The sequence below is a fragment of the Balearica regulorum genome, chromosome 4 (genome assembly GCF_011004875.1).
Source record: "Balearica regulorum gibbericeps isolate bBalReg1 chromosome 4, bBalReg1.pri, whole genome shotgun sequence".
Lineage (NCBI taxonomy): Eukaryota > Metazoa > Chordata > Aves > Gruiformes > Gruidae > Balearica > Balearica regulorum.
Genome location: NC_046187.1, coordinates 14,544,858 through 14,571,239, shown reverse-complemented (window position 1 = coordinate 14,571,239; position 26,382 = coordinate 14,544,858). Strand labels below are relative to the sequence as shown.

The 26,382-nt window shown below is 41.3% G+C and overlaps 1 protein-coding gene across 1 annotated transcript in view; it reads left to right on the top strand.

The window, feature by feature from the left end:
• Nucleotides 1-1,777: 1,777 nt before the first annotated feature.
• The window catches only part of FREM3 (FRAS1 related extracellular matrix 3), a 68,778-nt gene continuing 44,173 nt past the window's right edge, over nt 1,778-26,382 (top strand). The window contains exons 1-2 of the mRNA XM_010310180.2: nt 1,778-6,863; nt 8,742-8,831. Of these exons, the coding sequence (XP_010308482.2) occupies nt 1,778-6,863; nt 8,742-8,831 (5,176 nt within the window). The remainder of the gene's footprint in view (nt 6,864-8,741; nt 8,832-26,382) is intronic.

Here is a 26,382-nt window from a genome sequence, read left to right as displayed (position 1 = left end):
TAGCATACAATCTCTGAGTTTTTGACAGACCTTGTGTACTGGCACAGAACAAATGCTTAGATTTGAGGGTGGAAAACCCACAATTTTTGTGAACGTTGCATGCTTGTGTATATATGTAGATGTACACACAGGTTTCAGTGGGTAACTTGGGGTTTGTTGCACAGTTCTACCGAAGAGCAGAACTTGGCATAATGGCTTTGAATCTATCAAGAACAGAAAACCCTTTTCTATCTGCAAGTGGTTATTCAGCAATGTCTTTGTTACTGATTACTGCAGTTATACTTGCCTAGAAATATCATGTTGGCTTGAGGAAAATAAACTGGATGTATTTAGGTTCCTGAAAGGACAAATCCCAGTAAAAGTTTTAGTGTCAACTACACCAGAGGCTCAGTCCTCACTCCAGAGAACATTTCCACAGAGTACAGAACTGCTGTCTAGTGTACATGGAAACTTGTGTATGAGAAAGTCCTTATACTTAAAAAAAGCCATTGCTAAACTAACAGCAACTTGTTGTATAACCTCGTACTAAGCCAGAGAAGTGTATTTGGTCTCCCTATGTACTTTATTTTCAAATATAAGCACAAACACAAGCAAAATACTTAAGAATGAAAAGCCTGATCTTATTTTATGGTAGTTAGTTAAGAGTGGGTAAGCAATTAATCTTCATGCACAGTGGGATGCATCAATAAGTTGCTAATATTTTCCTGAAGAATTTGAAAAAAAAATCATGAACAGTAAATAAAAATTTAAGCAACTTGTCCCTTTAATGAAATGGTAGGCTAAATGTCAAAAATAAAGTGCAATAGTAATTCAAACAAATGGTTGGACTTGATGTTCTTAAAGGTCTCTTCCAACCAAAATGATTCTATGAAACCTTGGTTTTTAAAATCCAGTACCATTTTTATCTGCTGTCCTCAGCCAAGAGCCTGAGCAAGGACTGAGCACCTGCAAATGAAACTGAATAGGAATGGTCCCAAGCAAAGTGGAAACTGCCCAGGCTGCTGTCAGTTTTCCAGCTGTGAGAATTTGCTTAGTGGTAAGCAAACATCGTAAAGTCAGCGTGGTTTCTGATTTCCTCTTTCCCCCTGTTACTGTCTGCACATGAGATACCATTCATGCTAAGTTTGGGGGTGAAGGGGAGGAAACTACTATCTGTAGGAAAAGATGAAGTATCAATAGCCCCTTCCAGAGCATGAAGGGATGGTCGTGTTGGCTTTGAAATTCTGTATCTGCTCCTCTCCACGCTGAATTTGCTTCCCCCTCGAGAGGAAACTTGTATTACACGTTTTCAGCCGGATAGTTGCTCCTGTGCGGGCTCCTCAGCCCTGGCAGCGAGACAAGCCCCGTCCTTGCCCGGCTGCTGCCGGCTGCCTTAGGTGCGTGCTCCCCTCTGCCTCTACTTACCTCTCCCCATTCCGCCTCGCTCCCGCTCTCCTGCCTTATCTACTTCTCCTTATTTTCCGCCCTTAATCTCGCCGCATTCTCTCGCTGTCGTACTGCCCGAGGGAGCGAGGCTGCGGCCGTGTCTGCGCCGGGAAGGGGTCCGGAGGCAGGAGCGGGCTTGCCGCTCCCCTCGCACCGCTCCGGCTCGGCAGCCCGCCCCGGGACGCGCGTCCTTCGGGCTTGTCGCCGCCCCCGCTCGCACCTTGCCGCCGCGCCTAGCGGCCCCCGCTGCAGCGCTGGGGGAGGAGCCTTTCCTGCCCCCGCCCCGACCCTTTAGTAGCTACGGCGAACGGGCGGCAGGGCAGAGTGCAGGGTGCCCAGCAGCAGTCTGGCCATGGCCGGGGGGCCCCGACGGCTTCCGGCCGCGGCGACGCTGCTGCTGCTGCTCGGGCTCATGAGTGCGCGGGGCGCGCCGGAGCCCGATGCCTCTGCTATTCTGGTGTCCAAGCGGGGGCTGCGCGTCCCCCTCGGCCGCTCCGTCTCGCTGGACCCGGCGGCGGACCTGGTGCTGCGGCTGCGGCCGGGGGACAGGTGTGCCGTGGCGGTGCTGAGGAGCGGGCCGAGCCCCCAGCCCGTCGGCGCCCTGGATCCCCCGCGCTTCCCCTGCTCCTTCGCCCGCGGGCAGGTGACTTACACTCACTTCGGGGCCCGCAGCCCCGGCCGGTACCGCTTGCGCCTCCAGCTCCGCTACGACTCGCCCCGCCGGACCCTGGTCCTGCCCTTCACGCTGGAGGTGGAGGTGCTCTTCCAGCAGCTGCGCCTGCTCAGCCGCAACCTGCCCCTGCCCGTGGAGAAGCTGCGAGGGCTCAGCGCTCCCCTGGACAGCAAGGTGCTGGGCTTCCCCGAGGGCGAGCCCGGCCGGCGCTGCCGTCTCACCCTGCTGCCCCTCGCGGTTGCCGGCGCCAGCCCTCTGCCCGCCTATGGGCGGCTGCTGGACGCCTGGGGGCGGCCCCTGCCCACCGGCTACAGCGGAGACTGCTCCGCTGTGTTGCAAACAGGGATCCGCTACCAGCACACGGCGGCTACCACCTCCCCCGGCCGGGACTGCATCCCGGCGCGGGTGTCTGTGCTGCCTGCCGCCGGCCCGGAGGAGCGGGAGTACTTCCAGGTGCTTGTGCGGATCCGTGAAGGGGCTGACAACATGCCACCCAAGCCCAGCTTCCTGGCGCTGCTTATGATGGAGGTGGACCAGTTTGCACTCACTGCCCTCACCTTGAACGTGCTGGCTGCTGAGGACCTGGAGACACCCCCAGACCTCCTGGTCTTCAATCTCACCTCCTCCTGGCCCAGTGACCCACAGCAGCAAGGCTTCCTGCTCAGCACTGATGACCCCAGCTGCCCCCTCGTTGCCTTCTCACAGCAGGAAGTGAGGGAGCTGAAGATTGCCTACCAGCCCCCTACCCTGGACTCAGACCAGGAGCGGCTTTTCCAGCTGGAAATGGAAGTGCTGGACCCTGACGGTGCCTCCTCAGAGCCTTTTGCTTTTATGATCCTAGTAAAGCCCATGAACACATTGGCCCCTGTGGCTACTTTCAGTCATGTGGCTGGCCCACAGCTCACGCTTTTTGAGGGCCAGTCACGGCCTCTCTCTGGCAACTTGGAGATCAGTGATGAGGACAATCTGAAAGAGGTGAAGGTCTGGGTCACACGTGGCTTGCGGTATGGAAAGCTCAATGTACTGGGTGTACCGCCCAGCCGCAAATACTTCACTGCTACAGAGCTAGCAGCAGGGCAGGTGATTTACCAGCATGATGGCAGTGAGTACAGCTACAGTGACAACATTGTTTTCCGCATGGCAGATGGGCAGCACCAGGTCGAATTTCTGTATCCCATCGCCATTGCTCCTGATGATGATCAGCCACCGTTGCTGAATGCAAATATGGGTCTGGTGCTGCGTGAGCACCAGACTGTCCAAATCTCACCTTTTGTCCTCAGTGCCACAGATATTGACTCTGATGATTCCTCTATCCGATTTGTCCTGGTTGAGGACTCAGTAGCATCCCTCCTACACTCCCAACGCTTTGGTGAGCTCCTTCTGCGTCAGGCAGAGCAACCGGCATCTTATGAGAGCAAAGAAAGTGGAGCAGGGTTGGACAGTGACTTTTCTTCCCCCTGGCGCTTTGTGGAGGATGAATACCTGTATGAGAGGGTGGTGCATGAATGGCTGCAGCAGGACGTCCTCGATGGGAGGCTGTTCTTCAGGCACACGGGAGCTCACAGCACCAGCCCAGTGATGGGTCGCATTGTGTTCCAGCTGCAGGATGACAATGACCCCCCTAACCGATCAGAGGAGCATGTGCTCACTGTCAAAGTCCAACCGGTAGACAACCAGCCACCTGCTCTGTATCCAGGTACTAGCCTGCAGATGACAGTGCAGGAATACCAGATGACTGTCTTTAAGAAGCACTGTTTACGGTACACTGACCTAGATACAGATGACAGGGAGCTGAAGTACACGTTACTGACACCCCCAACCGACACGGATGAGAACCACTCTGTCGTCACTGGAGAAATTGTGTTGGCTGACAGACCAGAGATGTCCATTATGCATTTCACCCAAGCCCAGGTCAACCACCACAAGGTGGCGTATCGACCCCCGGATCGGGAGCTGGGGATCACACCACGGGTTGTTCAGTTCACATTCCTTGTAGAGGACTCAGCTGGCAATTCTCTGCAAGGTGCTTTTACTCTCTTCCTGCAGCCAGTGAACAACCAGCCACCTCAGATCACCAATACAGGCTTCACTGTGCTTGAGGGAAACAGCTTTCTTCTCACCAGCAGTCACCTGGATGCCACAGATGAGGACACATCTGCAGACCAGATTGTCTTCACTGTAACTCGAGCTCCAGAGCACGGCCATCTACGTTATCTAGAGGAGGGTCTGATGGTGCGAGGGGAATCTTTCCTGCTAGATGATATTGCTGGTGGGCGCATCTCCTACAAGCACAGTGGTGATGAGTTTGCCAGTGATTCTTGTCAGTTGGAAGTGAGTGATGGAGTCCATCGTGTGCCTATCACAGTCAAGATTGCTGTGCAGCCTGTGGATGATGAAAACCCAAGTATCGCTCTCCCTGGTGATCACAGGCGAGTGGGAGCAGCCATTGATGTCCTGGAAAATGGTGCTACTGAAATTACTGCATCACTTTTCCAGGGTACAGTTGAGGATACAGATGACTTGGTGATGACCTTCATTGTGCAGGATCCACCCAAGCTGGGTGACATCCTCGTGGATGGACTGCGATCAGAAAAGTTTACCCAGCACAACCTCATCAGTGGAGCAGTAGCCTACACTCACACCAGCGGAGAGATTGGCTTGAAAAAGAGGTATGATTCCTTCAATCTCACCATTTCTGGCCTCTCCAGTGAACGGGTGGCGGGAGTCAGCACAGTACAAAGGGTGCGTGTGGCTGTAACTATATTGCCTGTGGACAGCATTGCACCTGAAGTGATGGTTGCGGCAGAGCCGCTCAGTGTCCTTGAGGGAGGAAAGAGTACTCTGACTCTGGATCAGCTGGATGTGGAGGACATAGATACTCCCAGAGATGACATCTTGTGCATTGTCACAGTTCAGTCCACTTCAGGATATTTGGAGAATGTCTCTCCAGCCCCAGGGTCTGAGAAGTCTAGAGCCAGTAGTGCCATTAGTGCTTTTTCCATCAAAGATGTTCATCTGGGCCATGTCAACTATGTACAGAGCATTCACAAAGGGGTGGAGCCTGTGGAGGATAGATTCACTTTCCAGTGCTCTGATGGTGTTAACTTGTCACCTCACCAGTTCTTCCCCATTGTCATCATCCCCACCAATGATGAAAAGCCGGAGATGTTTGTGCGTGAATTTGTGGTGCTTGAGGGGATGAGCCTGGTGATCGACACCCCCATCCTCAATGGAGCCGATGTAGACATGCCTCCAGATGAACTGCGTTTTGTTATTACTGTCCCTCCTAAGCACGGGCAGATTGTGCAGCAGCTGTCCACAGGCACTGTGCCTGTTCACAGCTTCACTCTGGAGGAGATTCAGGAGGCTTCTAGCATTGTGTATGAACATGATGACTCGGAGACGAAAGAAGATAGCTTCCAAATTCAGTTGACTGATGGACACCACACAGTGGAGCAAAATGTGCTGATTATGGTGATCCTGGTAGATGATGAGACCCCCAGGATGGCAATCAACAATGGTCTAGAAGTAGAGATTGGCAAGTCAAAGGTCATCTCTAGCCAAGACCTTAAAGCCACAGACGTTGATTCAGAGGATAAGAGCCTTGTTTATGTCATTCGTTTAGCACCTGTGCAGGGTTTCTTACAGCATCTGAACAGACAAGGGGAAGTGCTGTGCAACATTACACAAGGCACAAACTTCACACAAGATGATTTAGACCAGGGTTTTATCTGTTATGTTCATACTGGCCTGCATGGAGTCCGTGATCTGATTAAATTTGATGTTACTGATGGTATTAATGCCTTGATAGACAGGTACTTCTATATTACCATTGGTAGCATTGATATGGTCTTCCCTGAGGTGATCAACAAGGGTGTAACTCTGAAAGAAGGTGGAAAGGTGACACTCACAACTGATCTGCTCAGCACAAGTGATGTTAACAGTCCTGATGAAAATTTGTGTTTCATTGTCACCCGGTCCCCAGCCCGGGGCCATCTAGAGAATTCAGACAGTCCTGGAGTGCCTCTTGTTTCCTTTACTCAACTCCAACTTGCTGGCAACAAGATTTACTACATTCACACTGCAGAGGATGAGGTGAAGATGGACAGTTTTGAGTTCAAAGTGACAGATGGGTATAACCCAGTCTTCCGTACCTTCAGGGTCTCCATCACAGATGTGGACAATAAAAAGCCAATTCTAAGTATTGGTGACCTGGTTGTTGAGGAAGGGGAGACCAGGCTGATCACCCCTTTTGAGCTGACTGTGGAAGATGGGGATACGCCTGACCATTTACTCTTATTCACAGTCACTCAGATTCCAGTGCATGGCCAGATTTTGTACAACAACAGCTACCCAGTCACCAGCTTCACCAAACAAGACTTGAACGAGAATCTTATCAGCTACAGACATGATGGTACAGAAACCAGCCAGGATAGTTTCTCCTTCTCTGTGACTGATGGGACCCACGCAAACTTTTATGTTTTCCCTGACGCTAGCAAGGAGATCCATCAACCTCAGATGATGAGGATTCAGATCAGTTCACTGGACAACAGGGTGCCACAGTTAGTGGTGAACAACGGTGCCCCTGCTCTGAGACGACTTCCAGCTGGGCACCTAGGCTTCCTGATCACTAGCAAGGCACTAAAGGCAGAGGATCGAGACAGTCCACACAAGCTGTTGAAATACAAAATAACAGATGGGCCAAAGCATGGCTTCATCATTAATACTGGCCTTGGAAATGAGAGCATTAGAACATTTATGCAAGGTTGGTGTTGATGGTTGTATATTTTTATAAACATTGGGCTCAGTGAGCTGGTGTTTGGTGTTATATTTTTTGAATTGTTGTTTCAGGGGATTTAGAAAGTAATGTCTTTTAAACTCTGAAGTATATGCAAATGATCAGAATTAGAATACATGCATTTTAGAAATGAAGCTTCGTTTTACCTATGAAGACACAATAGAAAAGTTCTGTGTTGTATGTGCATGCATTAACGTGTTTACTACTGTATGTTAAATGTCCATCTTGCTGTGTATATAGCATGGTACTGCTCATAAGAAGGTGGGATAAAATCTGATACGGTGATTTGCAGATCCTGCACCAGTTTCTTTTTTGAAGACTGAAGTACCTCTTTGCCTGCCTGGAAATTAAACCCAGGCTCAAAAGTCACTGTTGTCTTCAGAGAATATTGTTTGGAAAGGAGCTTAACATTTCTGCACCTCACTGGATCTAATATTAAAAAAAATTAAAAATGGGGGCAGGGGACGTGCAGTATAGCCTCAGTAGTTTGGGTGACGTGATGTGTGATTCTGTTCTGCAGAGAAAGCTCAGTACGTAGGGAGGCCTCCTTTAGGTCAGCTCCACCAAACCTGTGCAGAGAGAAGAGCCTCAGAGGATGGTAGGGCACAGTGAGAGCAGCCAGACTCTCTGTAAATGTCTCTGTGTCCCAGCTGATCTTAGGGAGTTTCCTGGGTTTAGGACTGTCATTCATCTGTTCTGGATAGAACAGTATGTTGAGAACTTTCACAGGGAAACTTCCAGCCTAGGCTTTGCCTGCCTCCAGTGTGCTTTGGCTATCAGCAGGGGCAACAATTACCAAAATTCTCATTTGACAGTCTAAGAGGATCAGCGGTCTCTATTATTTTTATGTACTTAGGTATGTTACCTTTTTTTTGCAAGAGAAAACAATCTGGAGAGAGAAGAAGTCTTTATCTGCATTTTATGTATTTATCTGTAACTTCCAGAAAGGTCGTAGCTTTAAGATTACGATAACACAATTTATTTTTAAAAGTCTGCAGTTTGCCTGCCAAACTAGTGTTGTGAAAAATCATTTGCCATTCATTCAAGAATATTTCATACATTTTCAGTTGACGGAAAGCACCCAAATCTACTATGCCAGAGCAAGAGCAACTGGTAACCCCAGAGGAGTAAGTCTCTTAGTAGATCAGAATTAGCTCTAGAATAGCTTAATGCTGCATGGAGTATGAAGAACATTTAGGTATATCCCAAACATTTTTATATCAAATGAAGTTGTCATTTATTTAACTAAAATAAAAGCAGAAGACTTCTCTGAAGTCTTCATGTTGATGAAATGTGGCACAGGATAATACACCTGCAACTTTAGTGTAATAGAAATGTCCTGATGGTTTTCCCCTATTCTCTGGGAATATCAAATAAAAAAACTATTGACTTTTAGACCTATTTGTGATTTGTTTAATACATTCTGATATTCACTCCCAATGTACCTGCAACAGTCTTGTGTGTCATAGAAGAGCTTGAAAAACTGATTAAATTTAAACTGATCTTTTGAAAAATGGGTAGATCTTTACTCCCAATAGATTGAAATTAGTTACAGCAAAGTAATTCTTCCTAATATGCTGAAACAAGGATGTGACTTTAGTATTTCAAAATATTTATGGTAAAACTGTATCTCACTGTCTTTTTGCCATTGTTTTTTGAGCTAATAACTAAATTTATGTTGTGTTGCTGAGTATAGACCAGTGTAAGAAGCCATGCCACATCATACAAGTTTGGTTGCTGAAATGCTTTATCCACAAATTAGGCAACTTATTAGTAAGTAACCCAATAGTCCTATATTCTGTAGTAAAATTCTATGATGATTCATTTCGCATATTCTTTTCTTAGCCGATATTGATGAAATGAAGATCAGCTACATCCTGAAGGAAGGTGATAATGCTACCAGTGACATCTTCTATTTCTCCATTGAAGACAATGGTAAGATTAAGATGCTTAATTATACATATCTTAGAATTATACCATGTGGAAGATTGTTCACATTAAATAAACAAGTCATCTATTATTTCTATATAAGTAATATGTAAAAAAGCCATGAACCCATAGGACTACAAATTAGGATATTTTATTCATTTTAATATATAAAGTCACAATTAATGCAAACTGCATGGCCAGCTATGTACTCTTAATGGGATATACTGTTGTCACAATGCTGTTTGTTCAGTGACTTTTATGGAGGACTCTTGGCAGTGACAATGAATCCCTCGTGGTCAGCTATGCATGTTACAAAAATTCAACTGTGCAAGGTGGAGTATTGATGGTTTTGAAACCATGGCCAACTACTGAATCAAAAGAGAAAATTAATGCTAACCTGTCTTAAATAAGGAGAGTTCAGTTGATGTAGATCATGGCTGAGAGCCTGGCAAAATGGTAAGATAGGCTGGTTAAGTCCATTTTGCTCTTATTTATACAGAAGCACATCCTTGTTTTGCATAGATTGTTATTGTTTCAAAGGCTTCAGTGGACCAGTGATTATTTACATCAACTGATATACATTTGTTGCAGTTTTTTGCATATTCCTTTGATGACTCTTATTTTAAAATATCTGGGGTTTTGTGTTTGTGTCTTGCTTTTTTCCTGTATGCTGCAATATTTTTCCCCAATCATCTACGTGAATTAAGTTCACTGAGAATTCATCAAAATTTTACACGAGTTCCTCTTAATTAGGTTCATAAAATAAGTTTGCAATTCAGTTATTTAACTTCTGTATAAAGATCTGCCTTCACAATAATCTCTGTAAACTTCCTGACTAGTTTGATGTAATTCTGAGTGCATAGAATGTGTCAGAATAGCATTCTAACACAGCATTTGACAGAAAGTTAAATTTGTGAGTATTTCTTAATGGGCCTCAAAACAAGTCTGAAACACGTTTGAAATATTTTGTCCAAAATTGGCAGACTCAATAAAAAGAGATCTGCCTTGATAGATATGGGGATAGTCACTAAAAAGCAATAGTTTCTTTAGGTTTGCTAAGAATTCCTTTTCTAATTATTGCAAACCAGAAAATTTATACCTTAATCTCTTGAAAAAGTTACTACATTCTATCTATAATCAGTCTGTTTCTGTTCTCGTAGCAGTATAAATCATTGTAGTTTTATGTCCACCACTTGCTATAAACTAGTCCAGCCACAGATAAGTATGTTCCTGAGAAATAAGCATCCTGTTATGGGTTAAGAGCTATCTCACACTTTGGTTACCTGAGATATTTTGATTAGCTGCGATGACCCGGTTCATTTTATGAATTGAAGATGAACACAAGTGCCTTGGATAGGAATTGCAGTGTTTTCCTTATCCCATCTGTAGGGCAATGCTTACTGTGTGCAGTGTGCTGAGGGTATCAGTTAGCAAAACAATGAATTGCAACTAATTTATATTCAGTTGTCCAAGAAGTAATTGAACATTTGGAATCAGTCATCTGGTATTTTCACTTTGCTCATATATGGACCTTAAAAACATTTTCAATATTAGATCAACCACACCTCTGGTTCATTGTGATCCTCTCAGGGACAAGTTTCTCATGCTTACAAATGAAGATAGAATAGTAGGCAGCAGGGAATATGCATAGTATTTGTAGCTTGAAGGAAATTATTTCCTTTCTAGTTAAGGTTTGGGTAAGCAAATCATTTCATTCAGCTGTCCTTACACTGGGCTTCAGGAAACTGGAAGACCTGTTTCATAAGCAAAGAATGCACCAACCCATTCCCCATGGCTGGCACTTTGTATCCTTGGCAACTTTACAGCTGGAGAGGTTTTCTGATTTCGGTGTCAGTAGAATAATTGGGAGACAAAGCTATGGCAGGCTGAAAATGGCTTTTGGTTTGTGCTTCCTCTGGTTATGCTGAAAGAAAATGGTTGAACATTGGCCAGCTGAGGGGGGTGGAAAAAACAAGCTAGATTTCACAAGCCAATTATTTTCTAGCTCTTTTTGAAGAAGCGTGCAACCATTGCAATTAAAATCAAATGGGGCTATTAATTTAAGAAAGATTGGAGATGTATTCTTTGTCTATTTTTGCTTACATTTCATTTAGTGCACAGGAGAAGATGCTGTGACCTGCTACCTTTGCTTCTTACAGACATCTTATTTTGCTCTTGCTTGATCGATATACAAGTCTTTTCACTGATTGCGGCATGACTAAGTGGGGTAATATAATAATGATGAGAAGCAATGGGGAAAAAGGAATGAGATAACTAAACAGATGGTAATTCTTACTCCTTATACACCCTGGGACACAAAGGGAGTCAGTTACTAGATGTTTTCATTATCAGCACTTTCAGTCTCTGCTAAATGGAGTGATTCTTTCAGCTAGATTACTTCATCATCTGTCTGTTCCAGACATCAACAAACAGAGTAAGAAAAGCTGTGGCAATAAATGTGCGCAGCTATGCTTATAACCGACATACGTACCGACTGAGGGGTTGTTGTATACTGATGTGACTGGCACAACTACAGGAAGAGTACATGGCTACAGGAAGGTGTGCTGAGCGAGTAACATCTGGAAATTCACTTAAAACTTGTTTGGTGTGGGAAAGAAGGTTGAAAAGTCAATGCTGTCATTACTACTATAGCACAAGGAAATGCTTTTAAAATATATTCTATCTGGATTAGTCTTTTGCTGGCTGTGGTGCTTAGAAATGCATTAAACATATTCCCTCAGGGCTATTTACCTCCCCAGGGAATGCCTGAAGGAAGGCACAACTGTAATAGCTGTTGTACAACTCAGGAAAAAAATACCTCAAGGCCCAGCAGGAGAAGAGAATGTACACTGCTTTAGTACAGTTTGCAACTGCTTCAGCAACACTCAAGAAAAAGCCTGCTGTTTTCTAGGGGTTTACGTTCTATCTTCTAAAACCCTGTTAAAAGCATTTGATTTTGCGTCAGTACAAAGGAAACCGAGCAATGAAGCGTGTGTTTGTACCGAATGCACGGAGAAAATGCATGCATTTTCCTCTGTCTTGTCACTTCTCCTGCACAAACATAATCAAGTTCTTCCAGACAGAATTTTCACCCTTTAATTGGGAGAGTATACTTCTGAATAATAGCATTTTGTCTAACCTGAGGGTAGGAAAGCTTCCTTTAAGTTCTTCCTCTGGATAACTACTTGTTCTGATACGTAACAGAGCTGCTGGCAAACCTTTATCAGTGATATGTGTGAGAAAGAATGGCTGGCAGCTTTCAGAAAAGTTAGTCCCTCAAATTAGAGGAAACTGCTGTCATTCCTGCCATTAAACTGAAGATTTGGGCAGAAGTACTAGAATTGTCACCTACTAATTATTGGTGCATGCTGAAAGCTTGGAATTGTGAGCGTTCAGTGTTGAGCCTGCAGTTCATTTCACAGACCAATTGTTGGTACAAATTGAATACAAAGTAGGTAAGGTTCAGCTGGTTTTCATGATTTATTCCTGGGGTGAGTATACAGATAGTGTAATACTAAGTTTGTTCAAAGATTTATAATGAAGCAATGACATACAGTAAACCTAGAGTGGTTATTTTTGACTTTATCATATTTGATTTCAGAAGTATTTGTTGTTTTTCCTTGGTGATTTTCATGCAAAGGTCACCTTAGACTTGGTTAGTCCAATACCTCTCCACTTGGTTTACATTCAGTGATGTTTTGTATGAGTAACTCCTTTATTTACCTGTAGAGTTCACCTTTTTTATTTTGTAGTTTTTTAGTACGCTTAACCTTTGACACTCCTGTCATTGCTGCCCTCTAGACCTTGTTTTCAATTATTGCTGCCAAAAGAGTAATGAGGGCTTGCTGATGCTGAAAGCTACAATGTTTTGCTGATGTGAACTTTGTGGGATTAGTTCATGCTTCTTTCAGACCTTGTGCGGAAGCAATTCTAAAACCTAGAATTCCCTTTGGATAAAGGAGCCATACCAAAATGCACTAAAGAGTATTCACAATCCATAAAATATTAAAGAAAATCTTGTATTATGTACTTCTAGCTATTAAAAAAGAGCTCTGTAGAAAGAAAAATTTAGAGTATGATCTAAAATCTGAATTTGTTCTGTGCATTTTGCTTGATGTGGTCCCAGGTCCATGGGTGAAAATCTGACCCCTCTAGAGTTAGCAAGGGCTTTGCTATTAATTCTTGCTGGCCTGGGATTTCACTCGGAGTCCTTCTCATCTGTATTTGATTGGTGCTACTGCAAATAAATTGCATGGGGAAGTGTGGTTGGGTGAAAGCCTTAAGGAAAACCTAGCAGTTCTCTAGTAGTATGTAATTTTCCCACCTTTTTTCTTAGCTTTTGCTTTTCAAAGACTGAGACTGTTCAGCCAGGGAGCTGATCCAGGGGCTGATCCAGGCTTCCCTGAGGCTGATAAAAGGGGCCTCAGCCTTTTATCTTTAAGCTTGTTAATGTTTTTCTCGGCAAGGAGTATGGCTCTTTAATTCTGAATAATCTTTCAGGGTTTTCATTGAAGCTGGCACCTAAGAAGGTACAAGAATATAGGCTTTTGTAATTCTGTGACCTACACAGTTCTCACAGATTCTAATATAATATTATAGTAAGTCACATGCTTGCTTATAAAATCTAGAAACATTACTATATCTGGTCACTTAAGAGTAGGTATTCCCGTTAATGCACAATGTGCAAGTGAAAAATTAATCTCTCAGCAGAATTAAATGGCGTTCCATTTTTTCCTTTTATAACACAAACTGAAATATGGCAGATCTGGCAGCTTTTTAGCAATCCTTGGTTTGAATTTGATCACCTGTACTGGCAGAATGTAGTTGCTGGTCAGACTTAGTATCTGGTACGGTTTGTGCATGTTAATGACTGTATTTATCTAACATAACTGTCTACTCTTACATGTAGGTAAGATTTCCTCTAATTTTACAAATGATTTTACAAATCTACTTTGTGTTACCATATGCAAGTCTGTGTACTGTCCTCTTGCTAAAAATTGCTCCTTTTTAGTAGGCAAGTTTTGTGCATCTGGCTCCTCACATCCACAAATCTGAAAATAGTTTGCAGACCTTGCAAAAAAATGTCACAGTGGTATAATTTCACCACTTTCAGACACAAAGGCGCATCATTTAAGAGGCAAATGATTTCAAACTGCTGAGCCATCTCCAAACAGCCTTAAAAAAAACGACCCAAAGCTACGCTTTTCCCAAGTTAAATAGAATTTTTAAGGGGTTTACAAAAACTTTTGATTTTTAATAAAGTTTGAAAACATTAGTCAGCAAAGATGTATGAATTCTTATGTAACAAAGCTTGTCAAATAACTAGCACTGCAGGAATCTTTTGGATTCAGTGGGAAAATGCCTTCCATGTATAACATGGTTTTGGTGTGCTCTAATTTGCTGTCATGCTTGACAGGACCGAATGATGCATTTTACCTGGGTTGATCTCAAGAATGAAAAGCCATTAGGTGGGGAGGCTTTAGTATGATACAATTGTTTGTAAAGGCATTATGTTTCTGCTGAAAGGAGAAAACCTGAGCAATTGTGGAATGAAAGCATCGAAGCATTTCTGACAAGACTTTTTGATTCATCTCTTCATCTGTTGCTGTTTCAAGATACTTACTCTACTGTGTTTTCAATTCTAAAGCCAGATTTTCCAAATGAATAATGTTACACACCTGAAGACAAGGCTTTATCTATTTAGTTTTTATTTTATTTTAATCCTCCCCTCTGACGTGTTGGATACCATTTCTGCTGATGCAAGATTTTTATTTTTATTACTGTGTAATAGACAACAATCATACTAGAACAGAAGAATTGGATGACAATGCTGTTTTTAAGATGCAAGAAATAATTGTTCCACTTAGTGCTAATAAGTCCTCTGCTAGACTTCTTGTACAAATTTTGTCTCAATTTGTGAAGATGTAGAAAAACTGGAGAAACTGTCCTGGAGGAGGAGATGAGCATCACCAGAGATCTGGAAAACTTGACCAGTAAGAAAAGATTAAAGGATTTGGTACTGTTCACTCTGGAGCAGAGGACACAAAGAAAGGATATGGCATTTGTTAATGTAGGTAAGAGGAGGAGAACGAGGTGGTGTTCTTTACCACTGTGGTTAGCAAAGTTTACTTTTCACACCCTGTATAATGTGAGATGCCTGAAGAGAATAATTAAATGGCAAGGCATGAGAAAATCTTAATTCACAAGTTTGTCTATTTTTCCCACCACTATGCATGTGAACATTATTGACATCTTGAGGTGCTTGGTGGGCCTGATTGAGAGTCAGAAAGACGCAGAGGTTATTGCTCATCCCTGTTTGAACATTTTCAGTTTTATTTTCCTCTCTGTGCCCTGACACTACTAGGTTCTATCAGTAATCCTTACCATTTTGAACTACCATTGCAATCAAGTTTTTATGTCCCCTCCTTCCCAAACCATGTTTCTTTCAGTTTCCTTTCCATTCTTTACTTCCTAAAGCTGCTTGACTGCCCTCTTCTTCCCTCACCAATTCAACTTTGGTAATTTCACTGAGTTATTTTACCGAGTCCAGAAGTCTCTTCTTTGAACTAACACATTTCGTGGAATATCTAGGCTTGATTTTTAGATTAAAGGCATAAATAAGGAAAAGCCATAACTTTCCATGTTAATCTGTTCTAGTAATTAATCATCCTCATTGAGGAAAATGCATGTGTTTACACAAGCTTGAGTAGTCTAGCTTCACCTTTGGGCTACAAATTCTTCTCATGACAGTGCTAGATTGAAGAGTTGTTTATTGTTCTTGCTTTTCTCCTAGAAGGAATATTTCTATTCTGCAGTCCAACTACCTTTTGGTTTTCTTTTCACTGAGCTTTTGAAAGCCAGTCAGAATCCAAACCTGTATCTCTGCATGTGGTGCTGCTTTGTTATGTAAACCTATTTGCCAGCTAAAGCTGTCAGGTTTCTTACCACAGTGTTATTTTACACAATGTAGATATTTATATGTACTTAATCCCTAATATTAAATACTTTTTCAACAAGGCTATTGTTTTGTCCCTTTTGCTGTGTCTATCTCACTTTCTCGAAAGCCTTTTTAAAGTGTAGAAAGCAGAATTGTGTGCCGAATTCTAATTCTTAGTAATGTAGAGAAGTAAAATAACCTTAAAGCTCCTGATTGCTGTTCTCCCCTCCATAAAACAAAGGATTGTCTAGCTCTAGTATGCAGTGGAAGATTATTTGTTATTGATATTTTTTTCTGCTTTATGTAATAGATCCTTTTCAGAAATGCAGCTTTCCAGGACAAGGTGCCTCTATCCATATGTAATAATGCTTTCTGAAAGAGCGTAAAGCGTCTTCTGAAAGATTTGCCAGCTGTTTTATTATTGGCACATACTACGTGTGTTTGAAGAGTACATGGGATTGTTGGGGTTTTTTTAATATCTACCCTAAGTACATGGTGTTTCATCCTTTCTAGTGGCAGTTTAGAAACTGATTTGTGCTGCTTTAGAAAGTAGTTCCTTCTTCTCATATAGTACAAGGACATCAGTCTGCTGCTATTGATAAAACATAAATGTCTGCTGAACATTTCTGTCCTTCCTGCATCACTAGTAATTTAAGCATCTCTTTATAAAAAAATGATGTTGTTATTTAGATTTTGAATCTTTGGGGATGGAAATGATTCTCTGATTTACAGGTGCAACTTTTTTTTTTTCTTCATATTGTTGTCCCTTATCAATTCCCAGTGTCAGGGCAGGCTCAAAACAAGAGACAAGAAAATAGGATGTGAAGGCTCTAACAAGCAATAGCTCAAAGAGCCTATTTGTGTGTAGCAAATAGGATGTGTATCTGAAGTGGGCGCAGACACCCAGAGTAGTACCACTTACACCGTAAGCTGACTGTATGGAAGCAGCCCTGTATGTGAAGCAGGTATTGTGAAGGTGCTGCCCTCCGTTTTGCGTTTGTTTGAACTTTTTTTATTGTCTGGGATTTTACAAGGCCTGGATGAAGTAGCAAAGATGCTTTGGCAATTCTGAAGCTGAACCAGCTTTGAGACCTACTCACTCACCTGCCATACATCTAATAAGAAAATTGTATGTTTTGTTTGGTTTTTGAGGACTTCCTCAACTAAAAGAAAAAAGTTCCGAGTCTCATCTCATGTTGATACTACTTCACTACCTATTGTTTCTTCTAATAATAATAGCATGCGAGGTCTAGGATTTAGATGAGATTTGACTGTGATTGAACTGTTAATTTCAAAAATTTTAAGAAATTAAAATTAAAGTTGGGTGCTTAAAAAAAAGTAATTTTAGTATTGTGCCACTGTGAATGAGATTAAAACCAGGGCTCTCTAAATCCTGAAAATTCTCTCCCACAGAACCTATTCGTTATCAATGTCACAACAAGACCTGCTTTAGAAGATGTCAGCTGGGAGGGAGTTTTGACCAATGTTATGGCTTTTCAGAAACTAATTTTCAGTCCCACAAGTTTACTAGATTCAAACAGTAATACAGGCTTTTAGGAAAAAGTACTTGATTTTTCTTTCTTGACTTTTCTTGAAAGTCGTATACATTTTAGCTGAAGATCCACACACATACATTTATATCTGAGTTCAGGTTCATTTCAGAGTGTGATCTTTGATATTCCACTAAAAGCTTTTAAAACCCTAACAGTGAAAGCTAAACTGTGAAATATTAATTCAGTTCATCATTATTTGGACATATTGAAGAAATTTAAAAGGAAAGGGATTTTTGCAGCCTAGAGGACAAAATTTTCACAGAATTTTCTTGTCAGTGCAGTGGTTGTCCCAGTATTACATACTGGGATTCAAATAAAACTAAAATTCCCCCAGGGTGTTTGCACTGAACATAGTGAATAGTGTTAAATCTTGAATTTGTTAAGTAGCTGGGATTTGCTGCACAGCTCCGTTCTCATAGCTCCCGGGATAAATGTTGGGGCAAGCAGGGCAACTCAGCTTTGGCCTTCACTGGTTTTCATCTGACCACCCTATTATGTGTGTTTAAAGGCACACACCGAGAACTGCTTCCGAGCACTACGATTTCATTTGTCAAAAACATTTTCGTGCTTGTTTAAAGTTAAATACCATATTTAAACATTAATGCCAGCATATGCACGTGTAAAGAGACATGTTAATAGGAAAGAAAACTGTATTCATTTAAAAATGTCTGAAGTGTACAGTATAGAAAAACTAAACAAATACACCGGAAATTGGCAAGGTTTAAGGCCCATTTCTTTGTACATTGAGGATTTCATGGCTGAGTACTTGTTTTTAATCATGCAAAACAGAGTAGAGAGAACTCTGTGTTAACTTTTCAAAATAATTTGTATGAAGTAATTCCTTGCTGGTATCTTTTTCACTGGACTAAAGCTTAGAATAAAATGAATTCTTAAAAAATAATATTGCTATCTTCTTGTTTATGTAGTAATTGCACTGAAACCTACATCTGGCCCTTCAAAAGCCACAGTAATCTCTCTTGTACTTTTTGTAAGCAGACTATTAAGAAAAGAGGGAAAACCTACTTTTTATTTTAGGAAATACATTTCTCATTTAAGGTCCAGTGGCCCTTACAGTCAACTCTATGTAGGTTTAACTGCTGTCTTTGAACAACCCACAAGTCTACTTTTCATTTAACCTAGTGATAAAGAACCCAATGAATGGTAGTGCATAAATTTTTAAGTATACTTTAAAATGATAAAGCTATATTTTTGCTATACAATATAATTTACAAATTTATTTTAATCCTTCACTTTTTTCTTATCTCTGTCTTCGTGTCCCTTCTCATCGAAGAGCCTGATAACAACTTTTTGAAGTCACTGGAAGTCTTTCCAAAAAATCCAGTGGGCTGTGATTAGGCCTCATACACGGTAACCTTTTCTAAACAGGAGCAACAGCACAGGTCCTCAGTAAGCTGCTTCCATCTACACAAAGCTGCTTAGATGGTGCAAAGCAGCTGGAAGGCTGCTTGGTTGGTGAACCTAAGGTATGACCTACTGTGGTGGCATGTTCTTGGATAAGGTGTGCAAATAAAGAGCAGCACCAAACTGCATGTATTAAGAATGTGATTAAATTGTAGTAGCAGCAAAAGACTTATTATCATTGAGTTGTATGGGTTTCTTTTAATAGGTAAATTAAACTTTATTTTCACAGAGTACTTTTTCAGAGAGTCTTGGCACCTTGTTATAAAAATTATTAATGTCGGTGTGAAGTGAACAGAGTGGATTAGAGAATATTTGTGTTTTCCCCTTTTTTATTTTTCATAGGAAATCTGAAGGATTTTTTTGTTTGATAGTGTCTAAATCATCATGGACTAATTCAGTCTTTTGGGGCAGTTTTTTACTATAGCATATGCTGGAGGTAAGCAGATTTTCAGAGTTGAATTTTATGCAAACATTTTTTTTGTCTTCATATTTTTGGTTCTGTATCCTAATGACAGGAGATAAAATATGTATATATTCCTACTTTCCTGCATCAGGGTAACACTGGGGAAAGCAACTACAAAATATAACAGAAGATTTTTCATATACTTTTGAGAGCAAACAAAATACTTGATTAAAATTTCCTTGCTGGTTCTTTCCAGTTAATACCTTCTTTCAAGTTTATATAGCATTACGGTGTCGATCAATGTCAGATCAATGTCTGTAATTTTTGTATAACTATCACAGAGATTATTAGAGCTTCAGGCTTCATAAGTAGTTTATTTTCCTGATGGCTACCCGAGAACGTAAGAAGGATGTGGGCTTTCCAAATACAGTCCCACTCAAAATGGAACTTAACACCTGCTTAAAGCATGACTTCAGGAGTATCATGGATCCATTTGCTTGCCATGTGTTTCTCTCAATACCTACATAAGCTCAAGGAAATGGGACTATGGTAATTTTTTTTCTCTCATTTTTTTGCAGCCTCAGAGCATATACACAGAGCTATTACAGATCAGCTCTCATATGTTATTGCCATAACTTACTCAAGTGTTGAAGCCCTCTGATCCCCCCATCAGATTCCTTTGATGGGATTGACTAATTTGGTGGTTCCTACAGAAAATTCAACTGGTCTGTTTTATTCTTTTCATTGGTTGGTTGGTTCAGTGTTGGCAATGGAAGGGTTCATCAAGAATAATACAAGCCTTAAAGCAATATCTTCCTTTTCTTGTAACTTATCAAATCGAGAATATCTTGCCTGCACCAGAACATAATTTATAATTATTTTTTTTAGTTCTCTTATTTTTACTACAAGGCTTTTTTGCTGTCCTTTTAGCCATAAGACAAAATTTAAAAGAACATGAGAGAGTGCAGGAGTGACAAAGAAGGACAATTATATGAAAAGAGGAGTATATGGGATGGCTGTCTCTTGCAATTTGTCTATGGACACTGATTAGAATTTCTTCATGTCTCAATCTGTTTACATCTTCATTTGACAATTTTTTAGCCTGAGAGATTTAAAAGAACACATTAGTAGATATTTAGGAGCTTTTATGACTTACTGTTGAAATTAACCTATCCTTAGACCATTTTTTTTTTTAAATTAAATTTGTGCATTTGCCTGCCTTTCCTGTTACTGATGAGTTAATGTGTTCCATAGATGTTTTGTCGTAACTATAACATGAGATAATAGAATTCTTTGGATTTTGCTTGAACGTGTATGGGTAAACAGGCATGCACATGTTTTAGTCTCTGATGTATTCAATCTGTTGTTGTGAGATATGTAAAACATATAGGAAGGTTTTTGTATATCAGGCACTTGATATATTTGTCATTACTTCAAAACAGTAAGAAAGTTGAATGGAAACTAAAGCAAAACACAGTTACCCCAGCCAACTGATGTATTGTGAATGAGTGGCAGCAGGTAAGTTCTTCCTGAATGACATAATTTTTCTTTTTAGGAGAGCTGATTTAGGTCAACTCCTTGGACAATAGATAAAGTTATTTTCTTTTTGTCTGCTTAACTGACATAGAACCATAGAATCACAGAATGGTTTGGGTTGGAAGGGACCTTAAAGATCATCTAGTTCCAATTCCACTGCCATGGGCAGGGACACCCTCCACTAGACCAGGATGCTCAAAAGTCCTGTCCAACCCGGCCCTGAACACTTCCAGAGATGGAGCATCCACATCTTCTCTGGGCAACCTGTTCCAGTGTCTCATCACCCTCACAGCAGAGAATTTCTTCCTAATATCTAATCTAAATCTACCCTCCTTCAGCTTAAGGCTATTACCCCTCGTCCTATCACTACGCACTCTTGTAAACAGTCCCTCTCCATCTTGCTTGTAGGCCTCCTTTAGGTACTGGAAGGCTTCTATAAGGTCTCTCCAGAGCCTTCTTTTCTCCAGGCTGAACAAGCCCAACTCTCAGCCTGTCTCCATAGCAGAGGTGCTCCAGCCCTCTGATATTCTTTGTGGCCCTCCTCTGGACTCTCTTCAACAGGTCCATGTCTTTTTTGTACTGGAGACCCCAGAGCTGGACGCAGTACTTCATGTGGGGTCTTATGAGAGCAGAGTAGACGGGCAGAATCACCTCTCTCGACCTGCTGGTCACGCTTCTTTTGATGCAGCCCAGGATACGGTTGGCTTTCTGGGCTGGAAGCGCTCATTGCTGGGTCATATTGAGCTTCTTGTCCACCAACACCTCCAAATCCTTCGCCTCAGAGCTGCTCTCACTCTGTTCTCCACCCAGCCTGTATTTGTACTTGGGATTGCCTCAACCCACATGCAGGACCTTGCACTTGGCCTTGTTGAACTTCATGCTGTTTGCACAGGCCCACCTCTCAAGCCTGTTAAGATACTTCTGTGTGGCATCCCTTCCCTCCAGCATGTTGACCACACAGACCACACAGTGTCATTGGCAGACTTGCTGACGGTGCACTCAATCCCACTGTCCCTGTTGCCGACAAAGATGTTAAATAGTGCCACTTCCAATACAGACCCCTGAGGAACACCACTCGTCATTGATCTCCACTTGGACATTGAGCTGTTGACCACAACTCTTTGAATGTGACCATCCAACCAATTCCTTATCTGCTAAGTGGTGCATCCGTCAAATCCATGTCTCTCCAATTTAGAGACAATGATGTCATGTGGGATAGTGTCAAATGCTTTGCACAAGTCCAGATAGATGACATCAGTTGCTCTTCCACTATCCACCAACGCTGTACCCCATCATATAAGGCCACCACATTTGTCAGGCACAATTTGGCCTTAGTGAAGCCACGTTGGCTGTCACCAATCACCTCCTTATTTTCCATGTACCTTAGTGTAGTTTCTGGGAGGATCTGCTCCATGATCTTGCCAGGCACAGAGGTGAGACTGACCAGCCTGTAGTTCCCTGAGTCTTCCTTTTTTTTCCTTTTTAAAAATGGGGATTATGTTTCCCATTTTCCAGTCAGTGGGAACTTCACTGGACCGCCACAACTTCTCAAATATGATGAATAGTGTCTTAGCAAGTTCATCTGCCATTTCCTTTGGGACTTGCTGGTGCATCTCATCAGGTCCCATTTTTTGTAATACTGGTTTTGAGTTTCTCAAAAAATGCTGAGCAAACATTTCTCAAATCTGTCACTTAAGGAGGATTGTTTTCCAGAATAGGACATACTTAATTAAAGGATGTCATTTTCCAGTGCTGCTAAAATTGTTTTCTTGATGGTCCATGACATTCTTCTTGAAGATCTGACATGCCTTGGGCAGTCTTCTGTCCTCCTCTGGTTCTTTCAAATCTCAGGGTTTTTTTCTTCTACATGTCTTTTAGCCAATTCTTCTTTACCTCATTCCTTTTTTTCCTACAGTATGTACCAGTAGGCTCTGCAAAAATAAATTCAACTACTGTCTGTGTGTTCAGGGTTCACATGGGCCTGTGATTTGTCTTTCAGATCTCTTTGACAGCATAAGTAGGCAATTTTCTTTAAAGTATTATTTAAAGGACAATATTTCTGTTCCATGAGTGTTGTCAGTGATGGGAATTTTAAGCATGAGGATTAAATGTGCATTCAAAATGGTATGAAATAGCTCCTAGTTTAACCTCTTGTAATTAGAGGGGCAGAAGGTAGGCAATTAGGAATGGAAGTGTAGTTTCAAAGTGCAAAATCTGAATCCAGAAAGTATTTATAAATAACATAGAGCTAATTAAAATGTATTTTAATTAGCTCTATGTTAGAAAATATCTATTGGATATTGACCATGCCATTTACATGTGTGATACATTCAAGAAAGTGTGGTTATTTTTTCTCTGTCACTACCCAGAAGTTAGGGGAAGAAAAAAGAACATATAAACCTGTTCCATATAATATGCCTGTCTCAAAGAGAATACAAATTTAATAGTTCAGTTCAACATGCATCTCCTATAGCACTCAAGACGTTTTTAGGATACTATGGGGTTCAGTTTCAGATTTTTGGAACTCAAGCTGAATTATACAAAATGGAAATTGAAATAGTGACAAGTTGCGAACTTGTTATCTTGTTTCACCTAAATTTCCTTGAGGTTCATTGTCAGTATCAGCACTGAGCTTCTCAGCATTAACCTCTTTGATATCCGAGTCTAATATTTTCCATTTGCTTCAGCCTGTTATCAGTTCTTAGATGTCACTTTTTCCGAAACACTAGAAGATGCATTTCCGTATTGTTATTAATCTGTAAAAAATTAAGTGAGGATACTTTAATGGACAGAATATGCAGCCCAGATGCTGCTCCAAAGTGGTACCTCCCAAAGGAGGTTATAAGGGGGTTGTGTCCCAAGAGGCAAGTCTCCAGAACTCATGAAAGGCGCGGCTGCTGCATTGATAGCACTGGTCTTGATGAAGGTGGTCCCAGATTCTCCTTTGTTAGCTTCATCTTCCATGTAGACAAAGGGAAGAGCCATTGTGCCTGTGGTGGGTTGACCCTGGCTGAGGGCCAGGTGCCCACCAGAGCCACTCTATCTAGCTTTACCTTCCTTTATGCAGGCTTGCCTAGAGAATGTCCTGACCAAGTGTGATAACATGAGCACCTTTCACTGTGCTCTAGTGCTTCTCTTTATTGTCTGTAAAATATAATTGTATAAAAAATTATCCTTCTCTTGAAACAGAACAAGTGTACTTCTTCAGGAAACCCAGCTGGCACTCCCTTTTGAGGATATCAAAGGACAAGGTATATGGGCAGGCAGCCTTCATGTATGAAGAAATCAAGACTGTCATGGAGTTATAGGAGCAGAAAATCAAAAGACAGGGAGGTAGAGGCAGTCATCACTTCTTGTAATACTGATTCTTGTCAGACAAATACTGATTTCTGTAAGGTTCCTGAAGAGGCTCCAGAGCATTACCCTGTTGTGGTGCTTCAGACAATGTCAAATGGCTGGAGAGTTTAGGAAACCTTTTTGTCATCATCCGTCCTCATCCACTAGTCTTGCTATGGCTCTGCAAAATAGCCATGTACAACGATCTTTAAGACAGCAGGCATTTCACCAGGGAGTAAAAGGGAAGGCCTCTGAAGCATGAAAGAAACATATCTTACATTCTGTTGTACCTCTTGGCACCTTTCCAGGATCTAGATGGGTGTCCATGGATCTTGGTGATCGGTCTTTCTACTTTCATTTGTGGTTTGTTACTTCCTGTATTAATTTCCTTTGGCTGCACTGTACTATAGTTTGTAAACAGTATGCTTATCATACTACCCTTTCAAAAGCTTATAGTAAAGTCTATAAGGCATTTATATTCTCATGATAAAAGGATCATTGTAAAAAAATCATATTCTGTATATTGTTCTCATGATATTTTAGAGATTTGGCAAATCATTTGTGTACGTAATAGACATGACAGCTTGCAAATGGATTGATAGCTGCTTGAAAAAACTGATACTGAGTAAGCCTGAATTAGATCCAATGTATTAGGTTGGATTAGGATCAAAGCCCAGACAGACCATAAGTACATGCAAGACAATGACTGGGTAAGAAAATTTCTCATGGAGAATTTATCACATAAGTTTTGCTGGTTTGTCAGTTCAAATAACTTGCAGAATTCTTGAATGAGTTTGTTATTGTGAAGCTCTGGAAGCATTCTCTGGTAAAATAGTCTTTACCGCATGAATAGCTTGTAAACTGAATACTGCACAATTTAGACTGTCTAATTAAATGAATTGTTTGATGATGATGCTTCTACAGTAGCAGGTAGTTTCTGTAATTAAACATGGAAATGCAGGTGATTCCTTGGAATATAGTTTCAATGTAATTAATACAAAAAAGGATGGTGGTGGAAGAACAAATTCCCACAGTTACCATGACTTTTTTCAGGTTGTATACAGTCCAGAAAAGAGAGACTTTAGTGTTAGCTTTGCCTACAAATATTTTTCAAGGAACACTCATCACTTTCTGCAAACAATGTACTTCCTTGATAGTCTTCTGCATAACAAAAATCCAAGAACCATCTAGAGCAAACAAGTGACAAGGAAGTTTCTTAGTTCCTTTTTTTTGAAGATTTTTTTTTTCTGGCTTAGCCAAAAATTAATTTTGCTGCTTGTTCAAATTAATGTGAAAAATTACTCAAGAGCTCGCTTTTAGCTTCCTTCAGGGGCATGTTCCTGTTTTTTAATATTTTCTTGTTGTTGTTAACTCCACTATTCTGATGTTCCTTTATTCTGTCTTTTTTTCTCTCTCCTTTCTCTTTTTTTTTTTTTTCTCTGAGTCTTTCCAAGAGATTTTTGTGAAATAATAGCTAGCAAACTCCTATTTCCCATCTGTCTTGTATATGATTTTGTTGGATCATAGGCCTGATTTCAGGGTAGTTTATTGTTGTTTGAGCTGCCTGGTTAAATGAAGAAGATTAATTTGTTCCTAAATTAAATGAGGAGTAGGAGTTAGACTTAGCTCATGACAAGTGGAGTATGTAAGAGTATGTGTGTGGATGACTTCTAATAAATTTCATTGTATCTCTGTAATGATATAAAGTTGCTCTCAGGAACAACTGGAAATTCCTGGGATAGTGGTAAGGAGCGTGTTTGTGTCTTTGTAGCACACATCCTTCTACAGTAGCTCTGTCTTAGTCCAGGCCCCATCTCCCCTTCTCGAACCTTCCACTTTTAAATTTTCTATCTCTTTCTAAAAATGGAATGTTTCTAAATAGGACGTGTCATGGCTAGACTGCAGTTATTTATGACTGTTAGAAAAAAAGACAAAAACTAGGCAAGCCTGTGATACAAAACTTCTTTTCTGCTGATTTTTCTCCTAACTACTATTAAATGCAACTCCCCTCTACCAGGCAAACTGGTCTATTTAGAAGTGCAGTGATGATGAAATATATATTGAAAATATATTGAAAAAATATGATTGAAAATACCAGGCTCTCTTTTGCCAGAACAAAAATTCTTGGGCTTCTCATGAAATCTTATGCTTGAAAACTTTTACAGTCTCTGAAGCAGCAGTAAGTTTGTTTGAGAGGTGCTTTTACCGTCAGAGCTTTTGTAGTATGTTCATATATCAGAAAAACTCCAAGAATTCAGAAGGTCTAGTTGACGGAAAACACCTTCCCAGCCATGCAGGACAAACCATGTTCCTCCATGCTCATACTTACAGCAAATTGGAGCATGGCTTTTGTGTTCCAGTGAGCTGCAC